A 19,519-nucleotide genomic window follows, 5' to 3' on the forward strand; every position below is an offset into this window, starting at 1 on the left:
TCCAATTCCCATCACCCTCAGGCAGCATAGCCAATGATCAGGGATGATGGGAGTTGTAGTTCAGCAAAGATCTGAAACGCCACAGGCCTCACTTCTGCCTCATATGATAGTCACTTCTCTCTCAGGCAGACCACCATACTAATACAGAAGGTGAGAGAGCACAGCAATCAAAACATGGAAAGAAGAAATAAGAAGTCGATAGCCATCTTCCCACTCTGAAAACTGGTTGGAAGTACTGTCCATGCAGCAGTTGTTGAAAAAAAAACACCTTCTGTTGACAATTTGTGGCCTGTCTTCTTCAGCTGCTTAATATATGCCTGGGAAGATCGCTGATGATCATTCCGGGGGGGGGGGGGGGAGTTGTTGGGAATGGGCTGTAGCTCAGTGGTTAAGCACCTGATTTGCTTGCAAAAGGTCACAGGTTCAATCCCCAGGATCTCCAGGTCAGGCCAGAGGGGACTCCTACCTGAAACCCTGGAAAGCCACTGCTCTGTCACCAATGCTGAGCTAGAAAGATAGACCAATGGTCTGACTTCCTATGCAAAGTTGATGATCAAGGCTACTATCACTTCCTTCCTCACAGGTCACAGCACAAAGAGATGGTTAACTGCAACCCAAGAATGCATGAAAAGCCCCCACCGAACGTCCTCTTATTCCCACACAATTATGCCCAGTGTTTCCTCTTCCTTGTACATTGTTCTAGCCTGCTGATCAGGTTCTGCTTCCTTACATTTTATATAACTTGTCGCATAGGGTGGCCACTTAATGCACCACCACAAAACCCAAGAGGATTCAACCTGAGGAGCCATTACTATAATGTAAATAGAAGTACAGTATATCTCAGCATGGTGCTTGTGTGCCTCCTTAGTCCCTTGTCCCCACACCAACTGTTGCCGGCCACATTCTAGTAACCTGCTCTCCTGCCTTTGGGTTGTATCCCCTCAGGTTAAGATGACCTGGTCTGGTTGTCAAGATGAAGAGTCGCAGAGTAGACCCATGAAACGGATGGACATGACTTATGACCCAAGTTAAGTCATGCCCATCAGTTTCGGGGTCTACACTCTATGACTCTTCATCTTGACAACTGAACTTAGACCATACAACCCTTAAAAGAGAGGACTTATTCAAGCAGAGGAAATGGCCTCTTTCAAGTTGAATATGTGGCCACCCAATGGTTGTAGTGTTGTCCTCCGAACAGTGCGATATGTTCAATCCGGGTCTGGGGTGGGGAAGCCAGGGCTCAGCCCTGATCTTCCAAGACGGCAAGGTATCTCCCAGCCTTCCTCTCCATCGGAGATCAGACTGCAAGAACAGAGCGCGTGTCGTCCTGTGCCAGGCAGAGGAATTCCACACCCCGATATAATGTGTCTCTGCAATGTCCTGGCAGCGCACAGCAGCATTCTTACTGAACACATCCCCACAGGATTCTGGTGTGCTGCACCAAGACAATCGCTTCCTTATCTTTTCACTCTTGGGAGAAAAAAAAATAAATGACAGGAAAGGCTGAGGCCTACCAGAGCCCACAGGCCTGAAATGGCAAAGCAGCAGCTGAACAGCTCCACCTGAGCAGATTAATGCTTGCTAGGATCCCATGGTCAAAACCTTCCTCACTCGGAGTGTATTTGTCTCTTCTTTTGAGTAAGTGCCAAGGGGTGGTGGTGTAAGTTTCCAACCTCAATTCTTGCACATGTGCAAGAAGCCCGGGATTTAGGTTACTGCGTGGTCAGAGACAAAGCTTTTGAATAGCCCTCTCTGTGATGTGCGGGGAAGCTGCCTTCTACAGAGCCAAACCATTGGTCAACAGAGCTCAGTATTGTATATAGACAGGAGTCTTTCTAAATCCTACCTGGAGATGCTGGGGATTGTTGAACCCGAGACATTTAGCGTGGACGCTGTATTCTTTGTGCTACACTGTTAAAACCTTTTAATGTGCACTGGGCAATTTAGATTATGATAGTTTTAGCTGGTTTCATGTTTCACCTCTCTTAATTTTATCATATTTTTGGTTTGTATTATAATGTTTTTGTAGTTTTAAATTTATTTCCATGCCACCGTAAAATCTATTATTGGACTCGGTGCAGTTTATAATTTTTAATATAAATAAATAAAATATTATCCTGAAGAAACCTCAGATAGGTATCGAATGTTGCTTGCTTCTTTTCAATGGATCCGTTTAAGTGAATTTATACTTCCCAAACCAATACACAAACCCAAATGCAGCTGTTTTTCAAAATTCAGACTTCTCTAAATTTTGGCATGCAGTTCTCCAACCAAACAACATATATTGGGGGGGAAGTGTGCATATATTTGTGAAAACAATATACAAAAATTGGGGGAAATTCCTAGCAAAAATGTGTAGATTAGGGAAAATGCACATACAAATGTGTGTTGATTTTCACGCTGACTTTTAAAAAGAACATTCTCAAACCAATGTGGAAAGCTGATTTTAAGACTGAAAAATTGGGAGACTGAGATTTGTCTAGCTTAGTGTAGAGACGGAATACTTTAAGATGATATTCATGGTGTGAAATTTGTGAGAAGCTGTTACTCAGATTTGCTTGGTGTAAGTTCTCCTAAGTATGGATAGTAGTAATTCGAGTGCATGGTATGTTCCCATTCTAGTTCTTTCCATATCTCTGAAAGTAATCTCCCAAACACTGTCCCCCCTGCTCACTGCAATTTTAAAATGTAGTGCAAACTGGAGAAAAGTTGCTGTCACAGCTCTGACTGGTCTGATAGGAAATTGTTTGACTTTGCTTATAAGGGGATTAACGTACTTTGCAATACAGTTAAGCATATTTATTGAGCAGAGACAGGTGCACGCTGCAACAAAAAAGAAAAAAGGAAAGGAAGAAAAGAGCAACAGTCACAGATGTTCTTTAGTAAACCTTCCCACAGAATTCAAACATATAGAATAACATGTTTGTCTTCTGAGATCTCTTTTTCCCTGAGAAATGAGCAAAAATGTGTGTCAAGAAAGGAATGTTTATGGACAGTGAAAGCTTATGAATATTTACTTGCAGAAATATTAAGTTATATGCTGGGCTTTGCCCCATCATTTTGGCAAGGCTTTATTTGAGCCAAGCTCACCAGGCTTCAGCCCTAGAAAAATGTGCTCATCGTGCCGTATTGAAAGCAAGGGCACTTCTGAGCATGGGCAAAGCGTGTTTTCTTTGCCAGTCTGTAACAGTGGCCCATCCCTTCTGCGAACAGAAGGCAGAGTTTTGTGATCAGTGGCTTGAGAACATACATTTCTCTTAGAAATTAACAACGGCACATTGTGAAATTTGTTGTTATAGCAATCTGTCCTAATAAGGAAGCAGAAACAGTCACACCTGACCGTGGCAGTTAGCGACAGACTTATTCAAACAACATGATTCAAGAGGGAATTTGTCTTGCTTGGTCATGTAAAATGTCCTGAAATGTTGTATTTTGTAGTAGATAACTGACCACTGAAAGAAAAGGCAGCACAGCTCTTTTCATTCAAGCTACTCTGTAACCTATATAGACAAACTGTGCAATCCTACACATGGGGGTATGTTCAATGGGACTTACTCCCAAGGTAAGTGTGTTCTGTATGCTGTTGTATATTATGCAGCCTTAATGGTCTGTTTCAGGGTTGGGAACCTGTGCTGCAAGGACTGTATGTGGCCCTCAGCCTAATTTCATGTGGATAGCCGGGGGGGGGGGGGGCGGGATGGGGGTAAGGCATGAGCAAAGCCAAGGGAGGGCAGAGGGGCAGCTGTCCCTCCCCACCAAGTAAATCAACAAAAATACTTAACTAACTGAGGTTCTGCCCCCACTAACATGAAGCCTGCTCCCTCCCCAACATAAATCCTGGCTATGCCCACAGGGTAAGGAGTGGCGGATAGAAAGGCAGGTGGCACTGTCTACTTTGAGCTTGGTGCCCACTTACTGCCAGCATGTGCCCCCAAATTTATCCTCAAGGCAGCTCTTGGAAGAAAAAAAAGGTCCCCAACATCAGAGAATATATTAAAATTCAGAGGACTAGGATGTAAACATTAATCAGAATATGCCAGCTCCTGAACAGCCAGCATAAATATTCCAGCAAAGCTGTGGGTTGTTTTGTGGCGGTGGTTTTTTTAACAGGAAATTGCCAATATCAACATTTTATCATACATTTCGCCATCAAACACACACACACACACACACACACACACACGCATGAGAACAAGAGGCTATTTACTAGAATGAAGACATTGTCCTGATTTCGGATTTTGAGAAGCTTGAAATCTACACCAGAGCTTCATTGTAGCTGCCTGATCTCTCACTTGAGTTTAACAGCGCACAACTGGAACGCAAAAAAGTACCCAAAACCTGTCTTTATACAATGCTGGATAGAACCTCACCTCTAACCCAGAGACAGCACCCTGAATCTGCACACTCCCATTCTATCTCCCAAACAAGCCTCACATTTGCTTTGACGTAAGCTGAAGATTGCCAAAACATCTTTCTTCTTTCTAGGACAATAATTGGGAAAGTATTTTATTTTCTTAAAAACAAAGTAGCAAAGGAGAATATGAGTGGAGATTTCCGCTGCCTTTCATGGAATGCACTCCCTTTTAAAGACGTGGGAATCTAGCACTTGCCAGGAGCGACCCTGGAGATTTACAGGCAGATGCTTTGGGAAGACCACACATAACTTTTTGCCGAGTTTTCAGAAACTCAGCCTATGACCTCGGCAACCAGAAGCGATTTAGGATACACGACCCACGTTTTAACCCCGGATCACTTGATCCAGAATTACTACCCCACCCTACCCCACCCAGGGTCTGGTGTCAGCCAACCTGCAGGACCATTCATTCCTGCATAAATACGCGCGGACTACTTTCCCTGCGTCATCACCTATTTATTTATTTGTGATTATTATATTATTATTATTTGGTTACCGCGCTTCATCTGTAGATCTCAGGGGGCTCACAACATAGAACTACAAGATAAAAAACACAAAATTCATAATAAAAACGAGAACCAAAACAAACCACCACCCGGAGAAATCCTTTCTCCTCTGTGGCAGCTTTGCACACCCAACCTCCACCCTTCCACCCCCCAGGGAAAGGCCAGAGAACGAGATCGTTCACACGTGACGCGAGTTTGAGCATGCCCCACGTGTACACGCCAGTCGAACAGCGGCAACCCGGGTCTACAGACACTTCACAGCCCCCCTCCCCAGGTACGAAAATCCCCCACACTCCTTCCAGCCAACCGCGCGTTCCCAAAGTTGCCCCGCGCTCCCCTCCCTTTCAGATTATACTTCGGAAGAAATCTCTTTGTTTGGAAGCGGCTGGAGGGCAACGCGCCTCCCCAGCCGCCCCCCTTCCCAAAGGAAGGACTTTAGTGACCGCTGGGCTCCAGCTTGGCTCCTCGACTTGCTTCTTTTTTGCGCGCGGGGGGTGCGGGGCGGGCTCGCGTCTCTAACTTTTCCTCCCACGCAAGGAGCCTTGTCTCCGGGGCAGTCGAGCACGGTGGCTCGGTTGCTAACTGCTCCTTCCTTCCTTCCCCTCTCTCTCTTTCTTGCAGGCTAAAAGTCTCTCTCCCCGCTCTGACCCGCTCACCGATTAGATGCGGGGTGTCTAGCGCGCCAGACCCGCTGGCCTTCTGTTCCCCTCCGGGTGCCTGTCAAAGGAAACCCGTCCAACAAAACTTCAACTCCCCTTAAAAAACTTCGCGCGCCCCGCCGCCGTTACCTTTCTTCCCGATTCGCAGCAGCCCATTTTGCTCCCCTTGCAGCCCATCCCTCTCGCAGCGCGGCGCGGCGCGGGGAAAGCTCTCCGCGGAATCCCAGGGGTTAAGAGCCGCCGCAGCCGCGGGACGGGGAGGTCTCCCTCATCCCGCGCGCTGCCTCCTCCGACGACAAGACCCCGAAAGTGAACCTGACAACAGCCTGCATGAACTTCATGCGGAGACCGTCGCGCGCCGTAAGTCTCCGAAGAGATGCCCCTTCGAATGGTTCCCTTGCAAAAAAAGAAAGAAAGAGGAACTAGATAAAACTCCAGCTGCGGAAGAGTTAAGAGAAGCATCGCGGTTGTTGATTATACGTGGCCGCAAGAGGGAGTCCGAGATGCAGGGGGCTACTTGACCTCCCAGGAACTTCCATCGCCAAAGAAGAAGAATTATCATTGAATCATCGAATCATAAAACTGTAGCGTTAGAAGGGATCCTGAGGATCATTCTAATCCAGGCATAGGCAAACTTGGCCCTCCAGATGTTTTTGGGACTACAGCTCCCATCATCCCTAGCTAACAAGACCAGTGGTCAGGGATGATGGGAATTGTAGTCCCCAAACATCTGGAGGGTCGAGTTTGCCTGTGCCTGTTATAGTCCAACCCACTGCAATGCAGGAATATATAGCTGTCCCATACGGGGATAGAAACTGCAATCACGCTCTAAAATCATATCATATCATATCATATCGTATCATATCATATCAATTACATTTGTCAGTCACTTTATCTTGCCTGGGGCAACCCGAAGCAACTTACAGCCAAACAGACAGACAGGCAGACAACAACAACCCCAGCATAGATATATTAAAACTGAGAGGAAAAAGAAGTAGCTTTTAAAAATCCCACCCACTTACCGGGGCATAGCTAGCTGCTCCGGCACCCAGAGCAGCGGGGCAGGGGCGATCTGCCCAGGGGGGCAGTGTGGCGAGCTGCCCATGGAGTCTGCCTGGCGGATGCAAGCCCCACGCTGCCGTTTTGGGGAGTGCAGGGCCCTGAGCCACTGCTTCACTCCCAGGAGAGACGCGTGGCTTGGGCGTGCTGCAGGACAGGTCCCGCATTAAGTGTCACCCCCTCAGAGATAACACCCAGGGTTGCTGCACCCCCCACACCCCCTTCCTACGCCCCTGCCCACTTCTAAAAGACAAGTACTGTAGTTGTAATGAATTAATTATTTTTTATTAGTTTCTCTTTTTTTGCCATTGCAACTCAAAGAGACTTATAATATTTTAAGGAAAATACAATGACAAACATAGATACATTAAAACCAGCATTAGAAGAACAATCTAAAAAGACAATTCTATTATTATTATTTTGTTAAACTAAATTAAAACATCCCGCCCATGCAAAAAAAGGGGGGGTACAGATAATATACGCCCTTTGTATGCATGTAAACTAGGCCTATGTGTTTCATGGCTGGGTAGGGGTTTGGATGCAGGTCTCTCCACACCTACTGTGACATTCGAACCATTACACCACACTGTCTGTGATTTCATAGAGTTGGAATGGTCAATCCAAGAGTCATCGAGTCCAACTCTCTGCAATGCAAGAATATGCAGGTAGCCCATATGGGGATCAAACCTGCAACCTTGGCTTGATCAGCACCACATTCTAACCAAGTGAGCTAACTGGAGTTTCTTCTTCTTAGATTTGTACCCTGCCTTTCCTTAAAAGCCCAAGACGGTGATGTTGCACTTTCTGCTTTTGGCCCCATTTGAAACAGGATATGAGTGGGTTGGTGGAATATATGCATTTGGAGTTGCATATGCCTGGCATCTTTTTTAAACTGGGCTCCGAAGCATGTACAGTTACAGCGCTATACTATGCATGTGTCTGCTCTAAAGGAAGTCCTGTTGAATTTAATGGAGCTTAATCCCTGGTAAGGGACACAGGTGGCACTGTGGTCTAAACACAGAGCCTAGGGCTTGCCGATCAGAAGGTCAGCAGTTCAAATCCCTGCGACGGGGCGAGCTCCTGATGCTCAGTCCCTGTTCCTGCCAACCTAGCAGTTTGAAAGCACGTCCAAGTGCAAGTAGATAAATAGGTACCACTCTGGGGGGAAGGTAAACAGTGTTTCCGTGCTCTGCTCTGGTTCGCCACATGACCCGGAAACTGTACGCCGGCTCCCTTAGCCAGTAAAGCGAGATGAGCACCGCAACCCCAGAGTCGTCCGCGACTGGACCTAACAGTCAGGGGTAGCTTTACCTTTAATCCCAGGCAAAGAGCTCTAGGATGACAGCTACAGAATCCCAAGCATCTGCAGCCCAAACACACACAAATAGTGGCTGACGGCCTTGCTCAAACCCGGCAACATTGCACAGGTACATACATTCCTCTTTCCCACTTGTGTGGTGTTTCCCGTCTGGATTTAAGGGCAGCGCTGCAGTGGGTTTTGTGGCATGTTGTGGTTTTGGCTGTTCCTCAGCCCTGCCGTCACCTTTCTCTCAGAGCAGCCCAGTATTAGCTGTAATACGATAACCTTTTCGGATATGTTGATAGGGCGGGCTTCCTGCTTTCTGGGCAGCAGCATGGCAGGGAGTGTTGTGGTTACAGACTTCAGTTACAGCACGTTTGTTTTTAAAATGTTGCCATTTAAATCGGGGGCCCTGGGCGAGATTCGGTTACATCCCTTAAGACCCTTCCCTCAGTAAGAAGAATGGCAAATGCCTGGCTGGGAGGAATCCAGATAAATGGACACGTTTGTTGCCTCCTCCTTGGAAGGAAAAAAATATCTGTTAAACTAGCTGGCTGTAAATAATTACAGGGCAGTGGCGTAGCGTGGGTTGTCAGCACCCAGGGCAAGGCAAGTAATTTGCACCCCCTAACCCGTGGATTTGCGCCCCCTAACCCGTGGATTTGCGCCCCCTAACCCTAACCCCCAGATGTTGCGCCCGGTGCGGCCGGCCCCCCCTGCACCCCCCATGCTACGCCACTGTTACAGGGGCATCCATATTTGCCTGGTGCCTGGGATACAGTATATCCTAGTGTGCAGCAAAGGGTCTTTGCTTCATTCGGCTAGCTGTATCCAAAGACATGGAAACTGGGAGCCTTTGGTGTCCATCCATAATTTGGCTCTGGAGGCAAGTGCACTGCTTTTCAGGGATATTCTGAGCCTGTTCCTTCTCCTCCCACAAGAGGCAGCTGGCTGGCCACTGTCAGAAGAGGATGCTGGACTAGATGGGCTTGATCCTGCAGGCTTTTCTTAAGTTCTTAGGCTCTCCAAGACTTCTGGTACAATGCCGTCTGGGCCAGGGAGAGCAACAGACCTCCACTTTATTCTGCCTTTTCACACATGTCTTTGCCTGCGAGGTTCACCTGACTTGAGAGCAGGCTCTTTCAACAAAATGTTGCAGCACTCCGGTTAGCATTGCTCTTCGAGGATATCCCATTCCATTCACCTTCCCTGACACTCTTATTGCACAGTGTGATTCCTTTTGTGTGGTGCACTGGTTAGAGTGTTGGACTAGGACCTGGGAGAGTGGAGTTCTAATCCCCACTCAGCCAGGAAGCTCACTGGACGACCTTGAACCAGTCAACGTCTCTTAGCCTGACCTACCTCACAGGGTTGTTGTGAGGTTGAGACGGGGAGGAGGAGGACCATGTCCACTACCTTGAAAGCCTTGGAAGATAAAGTTTTTATATAAATATCAACAACAACAACAACAGCCCATGATCAGTCCTACCACATTGCCCATAATACAGCACCTAACTTCATTATTTATATATTTGATTTGTGGGAAGGCGGAAGGAGGAAGCCTCTTTCAGAATCAAGGTAAGTGGCTGACAGAGGAAACAGCTACTTCCTGTTGTTGTTGCTGCTACTGCCTCCTCCTTTCCTCTCCACCCCATCTTGGATCCTGCATCTGAGGGGCATTCACATGCCTCTTGAACTCCCCCAGCTTAACAAGCAGATATTTAAACTCAGGGCATGTCTTGTTAGCAGTGCCCCACAATTTCAGTCTGGCCTTGGTGTGCCAAACCTGAATAGCAGGAAACAAACACAAAGCAAATATCCTAGAAAAGCCACTGCAGCTTCGAGCATGACACTTGCTATGTAAACTGCACAACCAGCTCTGGGCCTTCGAGTGCTACTGCTTAAAGCAGGGGTGTCCAACCATTTGGGGCACATTTGAGAATCTAAGGAACTCTCATGGGCAGCACAAAATCGCCATGTCACACGCAGAGGAAAAACTAGTGATGGTCAGACCAGAAATGAATGAGACATAAACTAAAAAGCAAGACCCTCCCCACAAAAAATAGGCAACCTGCTCCCAAGCAAACAATCCCCAAAGACACAAATACTCATTTTAAAAATAAATAAAAATAAAGATTGTAATCTGAGGGTGTTGTGGTGCCCACTCACACCATCTTGGGAACTCCAGACCTAAACATACAAAGGATGTCAGATCAGAATTGCAAAAATAATGGGGGGCTCTTGTCTCTCAAGTAATACGAAGTACAGTGGTACCTCGGGTTAAGTACTTAATTCATTCTGGAGGTCCGTTCTTAACCTGAAACTGTTCTTAACCTGAAACACCACTTTAGCTAATGGGGCCTCCCATTGCTGCCGCGCCACGGGAGCATGATTTCTGTTCTCATCCTGAAGCAAAGTTCTTAACCCAAGGTAATATTTCTGGGTTAGCGGAGTCTGTAACCTGAAGCGTATGTAACCTAAAGCATATGTAACCCGAGGTACCACTGTATCAGTTAGATGAATGGGTAATGTATAGGCAAGACTACCCAGATACCTTTACTGCTCATTTTAATGCTCTTTAAGGGTTTTTAATTTTACAACTGTTTTCCTTAATAACTTTAATATTTCTAGTAAACCCCTTTTAGAGGTTTCATTATAATTAAGTGATATACTTAATTTCTGTTAGTTAAATAAAGTGCTGAAATAATGGCTTTGTGTGGGTTATTAACTATAGGAACGTGATGTCTTGCTCTATAATAAAATTGTAAGTCTGTCGTCATGCTGCATTTTGCATGGCTGCCAACAGGCAGCTCCAACGTGATGACAGACTGGCAGGGAGGCGGGCAGGTGAGCAGGCAAGCAGTGTGGGAGGCAGGTGGCCCAGGAGAGCTGCTTAAAGGGAGGGGCACTTCAGGAGGCACTTGTGCTCTCTGAAGTGCCTCTTAACCTCCTGTAAAAGGAGTTGGGTCAAGTTATGAGGGAGGGGTGGTAGTGGTTTGGGACGGGGAGGGGGTGGGGAGTAGGTGGGTGGGGTATAAAGGAAGAAGGAGTTAGCTTGGTGCAGAGGAAGGGGGCTTGGCAGGTAGGGGGATTGTCAAGCAGAGCAAGCAGGGTGGCAGCCCCAATTAAGAATGCAAGTGTATAATAACTACCAGAGTTCCACTTTGTCTCACAAAGTATGGCAAGATGGAGACAGACATTTCAAGAGCACTTCAGTTAGGAGCAAGGTGTGGAAACAAGGCAACCTTTTGTTGCCAGTGTCACTTGTCACTTCAATGCTCAGTTGAATCTATGCTTTGGTTTGTGGAGATGGACTCCCCTAAGTAGGTTCAAATCACCATGACAGAGTGAACTCCCATTGCTCTGTCCCAGCTCCTGCCAACCAATCAGTTCGAAAGCACACCAGTGCACGTAGATAAATAGGTAAATAGGTACCACTGTGGCAGGAAGGTAAACAGTATTCCTGTGCGTTCTGGTTTCTGTCATGGTGTTCTGTTGCACCAGAAGTGGTTTAGTCATGCTGGCCACATGACCCAGAAAGCTGTCTGCATACAGCCCTCGGCTCCCTCGGCCTGAAGCGAGATGAGCGCCGCAACCCCATAGTTGCCTTTGACTGGACTTAACCGTCCATGGGTCATTTACCTTTTTACTTTTATATTCAGTAGCACCGATGCCCTTCAAAATAGGAGTCCTCTGGCAGCCCCAATCAATTAAGTTGTGCTGCAGTCACCCAGATGTGGCTGCCAGGCATTGGTAGAGCAGGTAGTGACACTGCAAACCTTCATGGGACCTGATTCTTATCCGTCAATCAAACTACTGTACTCTGCAATGAGTACAGCATGAGCAGCCTGAAGCTGCTAAACCAGCTGCCTGTGTATGGTACTCTGGAGTTTGGGGCCCCACCTGCTGGATAGAAAATGGAAGTGCATTTCTATATGGGCTGGGAAAAGTTCCTTCCAAGCTCTTTCCTCTAGAATTGGAATCATTCGTTTCACCCAGCTGTCACTGTCAAGCTGCTGCATTCCTGTACCTGTTGTATGGTGTTTCTTTTCCAGAAGTGGTGATTTGCAGCAGATTTTTTTCCTGACTTAGGATGCAATTGCTGCTCTCCGCGAATGAACGAAGCATCGCTGACGCATTTGACAGTACAAGCGGGCCATGCTGACACAGGCTGCACGATGTGTTTCTCCATTGCTTACAACCCGGAAATGATTAAAAGGAAAGAGCCAGGGTCATGGGCAGAGTGGTCAGGAGACGTGGAAGCCGCTTGAAGCCACACCAAATGGGGACATCGCGGCTCGTTGAAAACTGCAATCCTTGATAGCACAAGGATGGAAGAATGAGGAAATCCCAATGAAAGAACAGTGGCAATAAAAATGGATGAGTTATGCAGAACTGGCTAAATTGGCACACAAACTGCGGGACAAGGACAACTGTGACTTTAAGGAAGAATGGGAGCATTTTACAAATTTTCTAAAAAGACAACAAAATGAACTGGACTCCTTGGCAGGGTTTGAATAAACATATACAAATTTACTGGTTGATAACATGATAGATAGATAACGTAAGGATATGTATAATTTTATAACATGCAGAGAATATGTGCTGAGAAATCAGAGAGGAGCTGAGGGAAGTCTCTGGGATGGGGAAGGGAGGGTTTGAAGGAGGGGAAGGGGGAAAATAATAATATGATATGTTTTGATAGTTTGTATGTTGAAATTGTGAATAAAAGTATTTAAAAAGAAAGAAAGAAAACTGCAGTCCTAAGCATGCTTCCTATGCAATAAGCATCAAGGCTGGGATGTTTCGTTAGAGTCAGCAGCAAGTAAAACTGAACGTGGACTGCAATAACAAATGTAGCACTTTGTCCCCAGTAGGGAAAACAATAAGCCATCTTGCTGGAGACTGAATGCGGTAGAAGCAGGGAGTGAGCAGTTGCAATCTTCTTTTAAAAAGGGAGACACCTGTATTAACACTTGGCATTGCCGAGGTAGTTTTACTTGACAATGGAATGAGTCCTCTATTAGAGTCTAACGCTCACTGGGTACACAGGACACCAAGAATTGAAAGGGACTAAGCAGTGTTTTCTTCCAAAAAAATAAAAATAAAATGTTTAGGGGTACTCTCATTTTCCTACTCATATTGAAATACTGCCCCTCAATGAGGTCAAACTTAGACTCGCAAAATGTTTAGGGGTATGCATACCCCTGTGTACCCCCAGAAAAAAGCACCGGGACTAGGGGCATAATCTAGACTGACCCCTCAAATCCACAACAGCATGTCGTCCACACACTAGTGTTTACTGGAAAATGTAAAAAAACGGAACTTTGCTTTTCGACCATTTAACCTGAGAAGAATTGGACTACTGCGAGGGATAATTCCAAAAAGCGTTTTGTCCTTGTCCAATGTCAATAGGCTCCACTAAGGGCAGTTCTCACAGTATTATCTTTAGGCAACTGGTCAGTTGCCACGAGCACCTTATCACTGATATGAAAAGCTTCTAGTTACTTGTTCCTCTAGTTGACTTTCCCTGTCCTTGACACAGTCCAGTATTCATGTTTTCTTTTGGGGCTATATATAATTGCATCCTAGACAGCTACTTGTTCGAAGTCGGATCTAGGGGTGTGCGACTGGTCGCACCCAGCACGGAGCTTCTGGGGTGCCACAACTATTACATCCAACAGAAAGTGAGAGGTGGGGGAGGGTGCTGGGTTTTGGCACCGCACAGGGCACCACTGAAATTTGAGGTGCCGAGGTCCACCACTGACATGTTCTCACCTTTATCTCCTTGCCTTTGAAGGCTGAAGTACCCTTGAATTCAGCCCCCATCTGTGCTCAACGTTTAAAGCGGTATCATCCCACTTTATGCAGTCATGCCTTTTGCCAAAGAATCCTGGGAACCGTAGTTTTCTAAGGTTGTTGAGAGTTGTTAGGAGACCCTTATTCCCTTCAGAGAGCTACATTTCCCAGAGTTCCCTGGGAAGAGGGCTTGACTGTTGAAGCACTCTGGGAAGTGTAGTCCAAGTACATTAAGACAGTCTGAACACTATCTCCATGCTTGTTGACACACTCTAAGAAATGTAACAGGTTCATGAAACGGGGTTGTGTTTGTTTGTTTTTCTTATGTATTTTGTGTTTTTTATATTATGATTTTATGTTGTGAACTGCCTTGAGATCTATGGGTCTAAGAATGTATACAAAATAATCAATCAATTATTAAATAAATTTAAATTTTAATTTAATTTATTTATTTATTTATTTATTTTAAAGGAGCTACAATTTCTGGAACTATTGCAATCCATCACTATTAGAGACCTCATAAGTGGATAAGTATAACTCAAAGCACAACCTTTTTTTCTTTTTCCCTTTTCTTTCTCCCCTTTTCTTTAAGAGACAATAATTGGAAACTAGACTGGCCTAGAATCATAGAGTTGGAAGAGACCACAAGGGCCATCGAGTCCAACCCCCTGCCAAGCAGGAAACACCATCAGAGCACTCCTGACATATGGTTGTCAAGCCTCTGCTTAAAGACCTCCAAAGAAGGAGACTCCACCACACTCCTTGGCAGCAAATTCCACTGTCGAACAGCTCTTACTGTCAGGAAGTTCTTCCTAATGTTTAGGTGGAATCTTATTTCTTGTAGTTTGGATCCATTGCTCCATGTCCGCTTCTCTGGAGCAGTAGAAAACAACCTTTCTCCCTCCTCTATGTGACATCCTTTTATATATTTGAACATGGCTATCATATCACCCCTTAACCTCCTCTTCTCCAGGCTAAACATGCCCAGCTCCCTTAGCCGTTCCTCATAAGGCCTAACTTACTTATTACTCTAACTTCTCGGTCTTTTGGAATACTAATTAACTACTTTTCTCTTTCACTGTTCAACATTGCATTTGTACATTTTATGTTTTTTGACTTATTGGAAGTTTTGCTTTTATTTTTTATGTTTCCCCTCTGCTTTTGTGATAAAAGTGCATGTTACAGTGTGGGGCAGGGGAGAAAGCAGACAAAAGGGAAAGAGAAACTAAGAGAAGTCTGGGAGGGGTGGGATAGTCTCACAGCTGAATAGACTCAGAATTTGCAAGTGTTACCTTGAACAACTCATATAATGCTGGGAACCAACAGATAAGAAATGTCTGGCATGGAAAGAGCAACAAGGAAAGCCATTGCTGCGACTGTTGCCAGATGGGCCAGTGTACAATTGGGAGACATAGGAGATAAGGGAGAGAAAGAGCAGGCAGATCCTTTTGCATTGCAGCTTTCGGAATTCAGGAAAGAGATCAATCAATCAATGCAAGAATTTACACAAGTGGTTCGCAGTGATATGGAAAAATCTAACTTATTATTGAAGGAACAAGTACATAGAGACATTGAGAACTCAAACAAAGTTCTGAAAGAACAGTTTGGGATATTGGGAAACAAGGTCACTAATTTGGAAACAAAAGTAGACAAATTATAAAAACTAAGCGAGGAGGTAGCAGAAGTAAAAGAGGAACAAAAAGGGGCGTTGGGACTGATACAAGGGGTTCAAGAGAAACAGAATGACTTAGAAGATCAGGTTCTTCTTTTTCAATTAAGAGATAAAGACAGGACGCTCAGAATCAGAGGTCTTCCATACTCTGACTCTGAGCCAATCTTAGAGACAAATGTCACACAGACAATCTCAGAATGGATGGGGGAAAGTAAAGACTGGTTGGATGACCTAGTAGAAAGCTGTTGTAGAATTAAATTGTTCCAAAGCAGAGAACGGAAGCAGCCAGGAGATATCTTGTTAACATTAGTGACAAAAGAAGTGAAGGATGCAATCCTTCAGAATAGTTTTGAGAAAGATCTCATGGTTGCTGAGCAGAAGGTAGACATTTTTAGAGAAATTCCACTGAAATTGAGATTAAGAAGAACAAAATATAGGTTTTTGACCACAGTACTCAGGAGAGCTGACATCAGATACAAATGGGAATTCCCAGAGGACATTTCCTTTACATACATGAAGAGGAGATACAGACTGACATCAGAATTTCAGGCAAGAGAGGTTTTGGACAAAAACAGGAGAGACTTAGACCCTAAACAAGCTAGGGGAGACCCTTGAGCTGAGCAAAAGAAAGCTCTGAAACAACTAGCATTGGAAGAGGTAGCATCAGGGAAAACAAATATTGTAACTGACTTCGAAAATTGCCAATCTTAAAATATTGAGTTGGAATGTAAATGGTTTAAACTGTGGAGCCAAATGTTATAGGATTGAGCATGTAATAGCAAAACAGAAATTAGACATAATTTGTCTACAAGAGACACATATTGCAAAAAAGCATAAAAGGATTTTAATTTATAAAAAATAGGTATGTACTTCATCTCATCAGATAAAACAAAAAAGAGAGTTGTTTTCTATATCAATCCTGCACTTGAACCCAAATTGATTCAGAAGGATGATAAAGGCTGAATTTTAATTATACAAATCAAAATCCAGGGAGAGAAAGTGATACCAGTCGGTATCTATGCACCTAATGCTAAAAAATCAATTTTTTTTCAAAAAGCTAGAGACAGAACTACTTGAATTCACAGATCAAAAAATTATTTTAATGGGAGATTTAAACGGAGTTCCATCCTTAGATAAAGACAGATCAGCCAGGAAAAAAGAGACTAAAGAAGGTAAACTGTCAAAAACCTTTTTTGACATGACTCAAAATTTAAATTTGATAGATATTTGGAGAATAAGACATATGTCTGATAAAGAGTACACTTTTTACAGCCATGTACATGATAGCAGCTCGAGAATAGATTCTGGGAGGTTTTATGGGAGGGAGGGGGGAAATGGGGGGGGAATTAAGGATGATATGTTTTAAGATAATATGTTTTGTTTAAATTCATAATAAAAAAATTAGGAAAATATTTATTTAAATAAATAAATAAAATCACTAAAGTCGTGATGGCTCTGCTTCAGCAATTTGTTCTTCTTTGTGCTTGGTTATTTTCTCTGTAACCATATTTTCCATCAGTTTTGTTTGTGCCCTTTAGATCTCATTTTTTAAAAAATTAATCAAAATCAAAATACAGGTGAAGATAACTATTATTCCAGGTATATGTTATCTTTTAATGACCATACATGTTATCTTTCAATGCCGACATAAAACTCTGAAATGTATAAATAAGCATGCAAACAAGTCACATATCTCTAGAAAGTACTCAAAGGACAATTGATAGGGCTGTAAGTCAAATTTACCATTTAGTTGTATAACTCTCATAGAAAGAGGTACATAACACCTACACCTTATGCCTGTGTTAAACAGATCATCATTCTCTCCCCCAGAGTCTGTACCAAATAGCTTACAAGCAGATGCCGCTGCAAATACAGGAATGCGTGGCAATGTCAGAGCTATGGACCAGCAGTGGTTAGAGTGTCGGGCTGATGGGAGTTGGAAAATCCACATCTGTAGAACCACAGGTGTCCCATCCCTCCTCTACATAGAATAGCTCAGCTGTCCTCAACTTGGTGCCCTCCAAATATTTCAGACCACAGCTCCCATCAGCTCGTGCTGGTTGGGGTTGATGGGAGTTCTAGTCAGAAACATCAGGAAGGCACTAGGTTGCAGAAGGCTGGAGCAGCAGACCCACTGACACTCAAGTTACCCATGCCTATTAATTCCAAATTGCTTAATGCAACCTTTTGGATGCACGGCTTCCTGCCCAACTTCCTTCTATTGAGTCAGTGTAACCAGGAGCTCAACCTAGGCAGCCAGCAGTGGCTCCATCTGGCAGCCAGCTGTGGCATTTGTCAGCAAATGTATTGGCTGATGGTGGGCGTATGTACACTGTTATGATAACTTTGAGGATTAGGCCTGGCGGCCCACTGCTTCCCTGGTATTTCTCAGGCCCAGCAGGGACCAGAGCTTGGCAGTGCAAATCAACCCATGGTAGAGGGATTCTCTCCTCTGCTGATACCAAGAAAATGAAAAGATCGTGCTTCCACAGAAGGGAGGGAGGGAAGGGCCGGTAGGAGATATACTATTTATTTCCTCCCTTTAAGCCTTTGTAGAGGACAAGGGAAGAAGCAGTTGTCATTGCCTGGCTGGTGCGAAACGAAGCAATATGTTCCGTGAATACATCTCATTGTCTCAGTTCTTTGCAAACTTTCTCTCACACACAGTGATATATGGACACTCCGACTCTTCTTAAGCCCGATTGCTAAATAAGGCTGTTGCAAACCCAGGCCTGCTAAAAATAGCCAAGCGTTCTCGTGCCCTTCTTGACCTTCCAGATGCTCCCTCTCGTGAAGTCAGAAAATGTGGTTTAAAGAAGGAGAGCAATCGCTCTTCAGATGACTTTTGCACCTCCAAGGTCCTGGAGAGACATGCTCCCTCCCTCCATTCTCCTTTCGAGCACAGTTGCAGGATTTAGTACTCATCTGGTAGAGACAACAAGCTATGGAAATCTAACATCTCTTCGACTCATGCACTGTATGATTAGGTGTCAACAAGACTGTCCTTCATTTCGGAGTGGGAAACCTGTGGGGTCCTCCAGTTGTTGTTGGACTCCAGTTCCCATCAGCCCCAGTCAGTGCATGGCCAATGGACGGGGATGATGGGAGCTGCAGTTCAGTAGCATCTGAAGGGCCACAGATTAGCCACCCCAGATTTATCTAATGCAGGAGCATTCCAGATGTTAGTGACAAATAAACCTAAAGCAACAGACATACAGTTGTACCTTGGTTCTTGAATGTAATCCGTTCCGGAAGTCCATTCAACTTCCGAAACATTCGAAAACCAAGGCGCGGCTTCTGATTGGCTGCAGGAGCTTCCTGCACTCAAGCGGAAGCCGCGTCGGATGTTTGGCTTCCGGAAAGCATTCAAAAACCGGAACACTTACTTCCAGATTTTCGGCATTCGGGAGCCAAAACGTACGAGTACCAAGGCATTTGAGAACCAAGGTATGACTGTCCATACATAACTTCTCAGAAGTCTCAAGCTTAATAGGGTTTAATCTCAGGAAAGTGGGTAGTATTGCAGACTTACACTTTTGTTACAAAGCTAACAGTGGAATTTTAGCTGCAAAGTTCTACGTAGTGCATTGTAAGTTTTAAGGGAGCAATCCTAAGGTGAGGATGGATAGGAATGTGAGGAGGGCAGTGGTGTAGGGAGTCGCTGTTATTCATAAGAGTTCTACCATTTTTGCCAGGAATCTGGACAATCCTTTGACTTTATTTGTAGTGCTGGGCCTGAGAGACAGAATGTGGATCCCCTTGGTGTATCTCCCTTCTGATTGCTCATGGATTTTGCAATACTGTACACATATTCTAAAAGGCACAATTTGTGTGCATGTATATAATATTTTCTCTCTGCTATGGGTATCTTGAAAATTGTATGCTGCATTTGATATTTATGGTCTTTAGACCAAATAAACTGAAGCAGAAAGAAAATAAATAAAAGCAGACCTCCAATATGATCGAGAGGTTGAATATGTGAGATGAGGATAAGAGTTGAGTGGCAGTGGCATGGCAAGGTTGGATAAGAGGCTGGCTGAGTCAGTGGAGTGGGTGTAACAGCAATAAGTTACACCTAGAGTGTGGGTTAAACAGGGCCTTTCCCATGTA

The 19,519-nt window shown here is 44.7% G+C and overlaps 1 protein-coding gene across 2 annotated transcripts in view; it reads right to left on the reverse strand.

Moving 5' to 3' along the window:
- The window catches only part of CCDC69 (coiled-coil domain containing 69), a 35,745-nt gene extending 29,639 nt beyond the window's left edge, over positions 1 to 6,106 (reverse strand). For both annotated transcript variants that reach the window (XM_083725513.1, XM_083725514.1), the window contains exon 1: positions 5,709 to 6,106. In XM_083725513.1, coding sequence (XP_083581639.1) covers positions 5,709 to 6,041 — 333 coding nt within the window. In that variant the 5' untranslated portion in view covers positions 6,042 to 6,106. The remainder of the gene's footprint in view (positions 1 to 5,708) is intronic.
- Positions 6,107 to 19,519: the final 13,413 nt, after the last annotated feature.

Source organism: Podarcis gaigeae (assembly GCF_964106915.1).
Source record: "Podarcis gaigeae genome assembly, chromosome: 2".
Lineage (NCBI taxonomy): Eukaryota > Metazoa > Chordata > Lepidosauria > Squamata > Lacertidae > Podarcis > Podarcis gaigeae.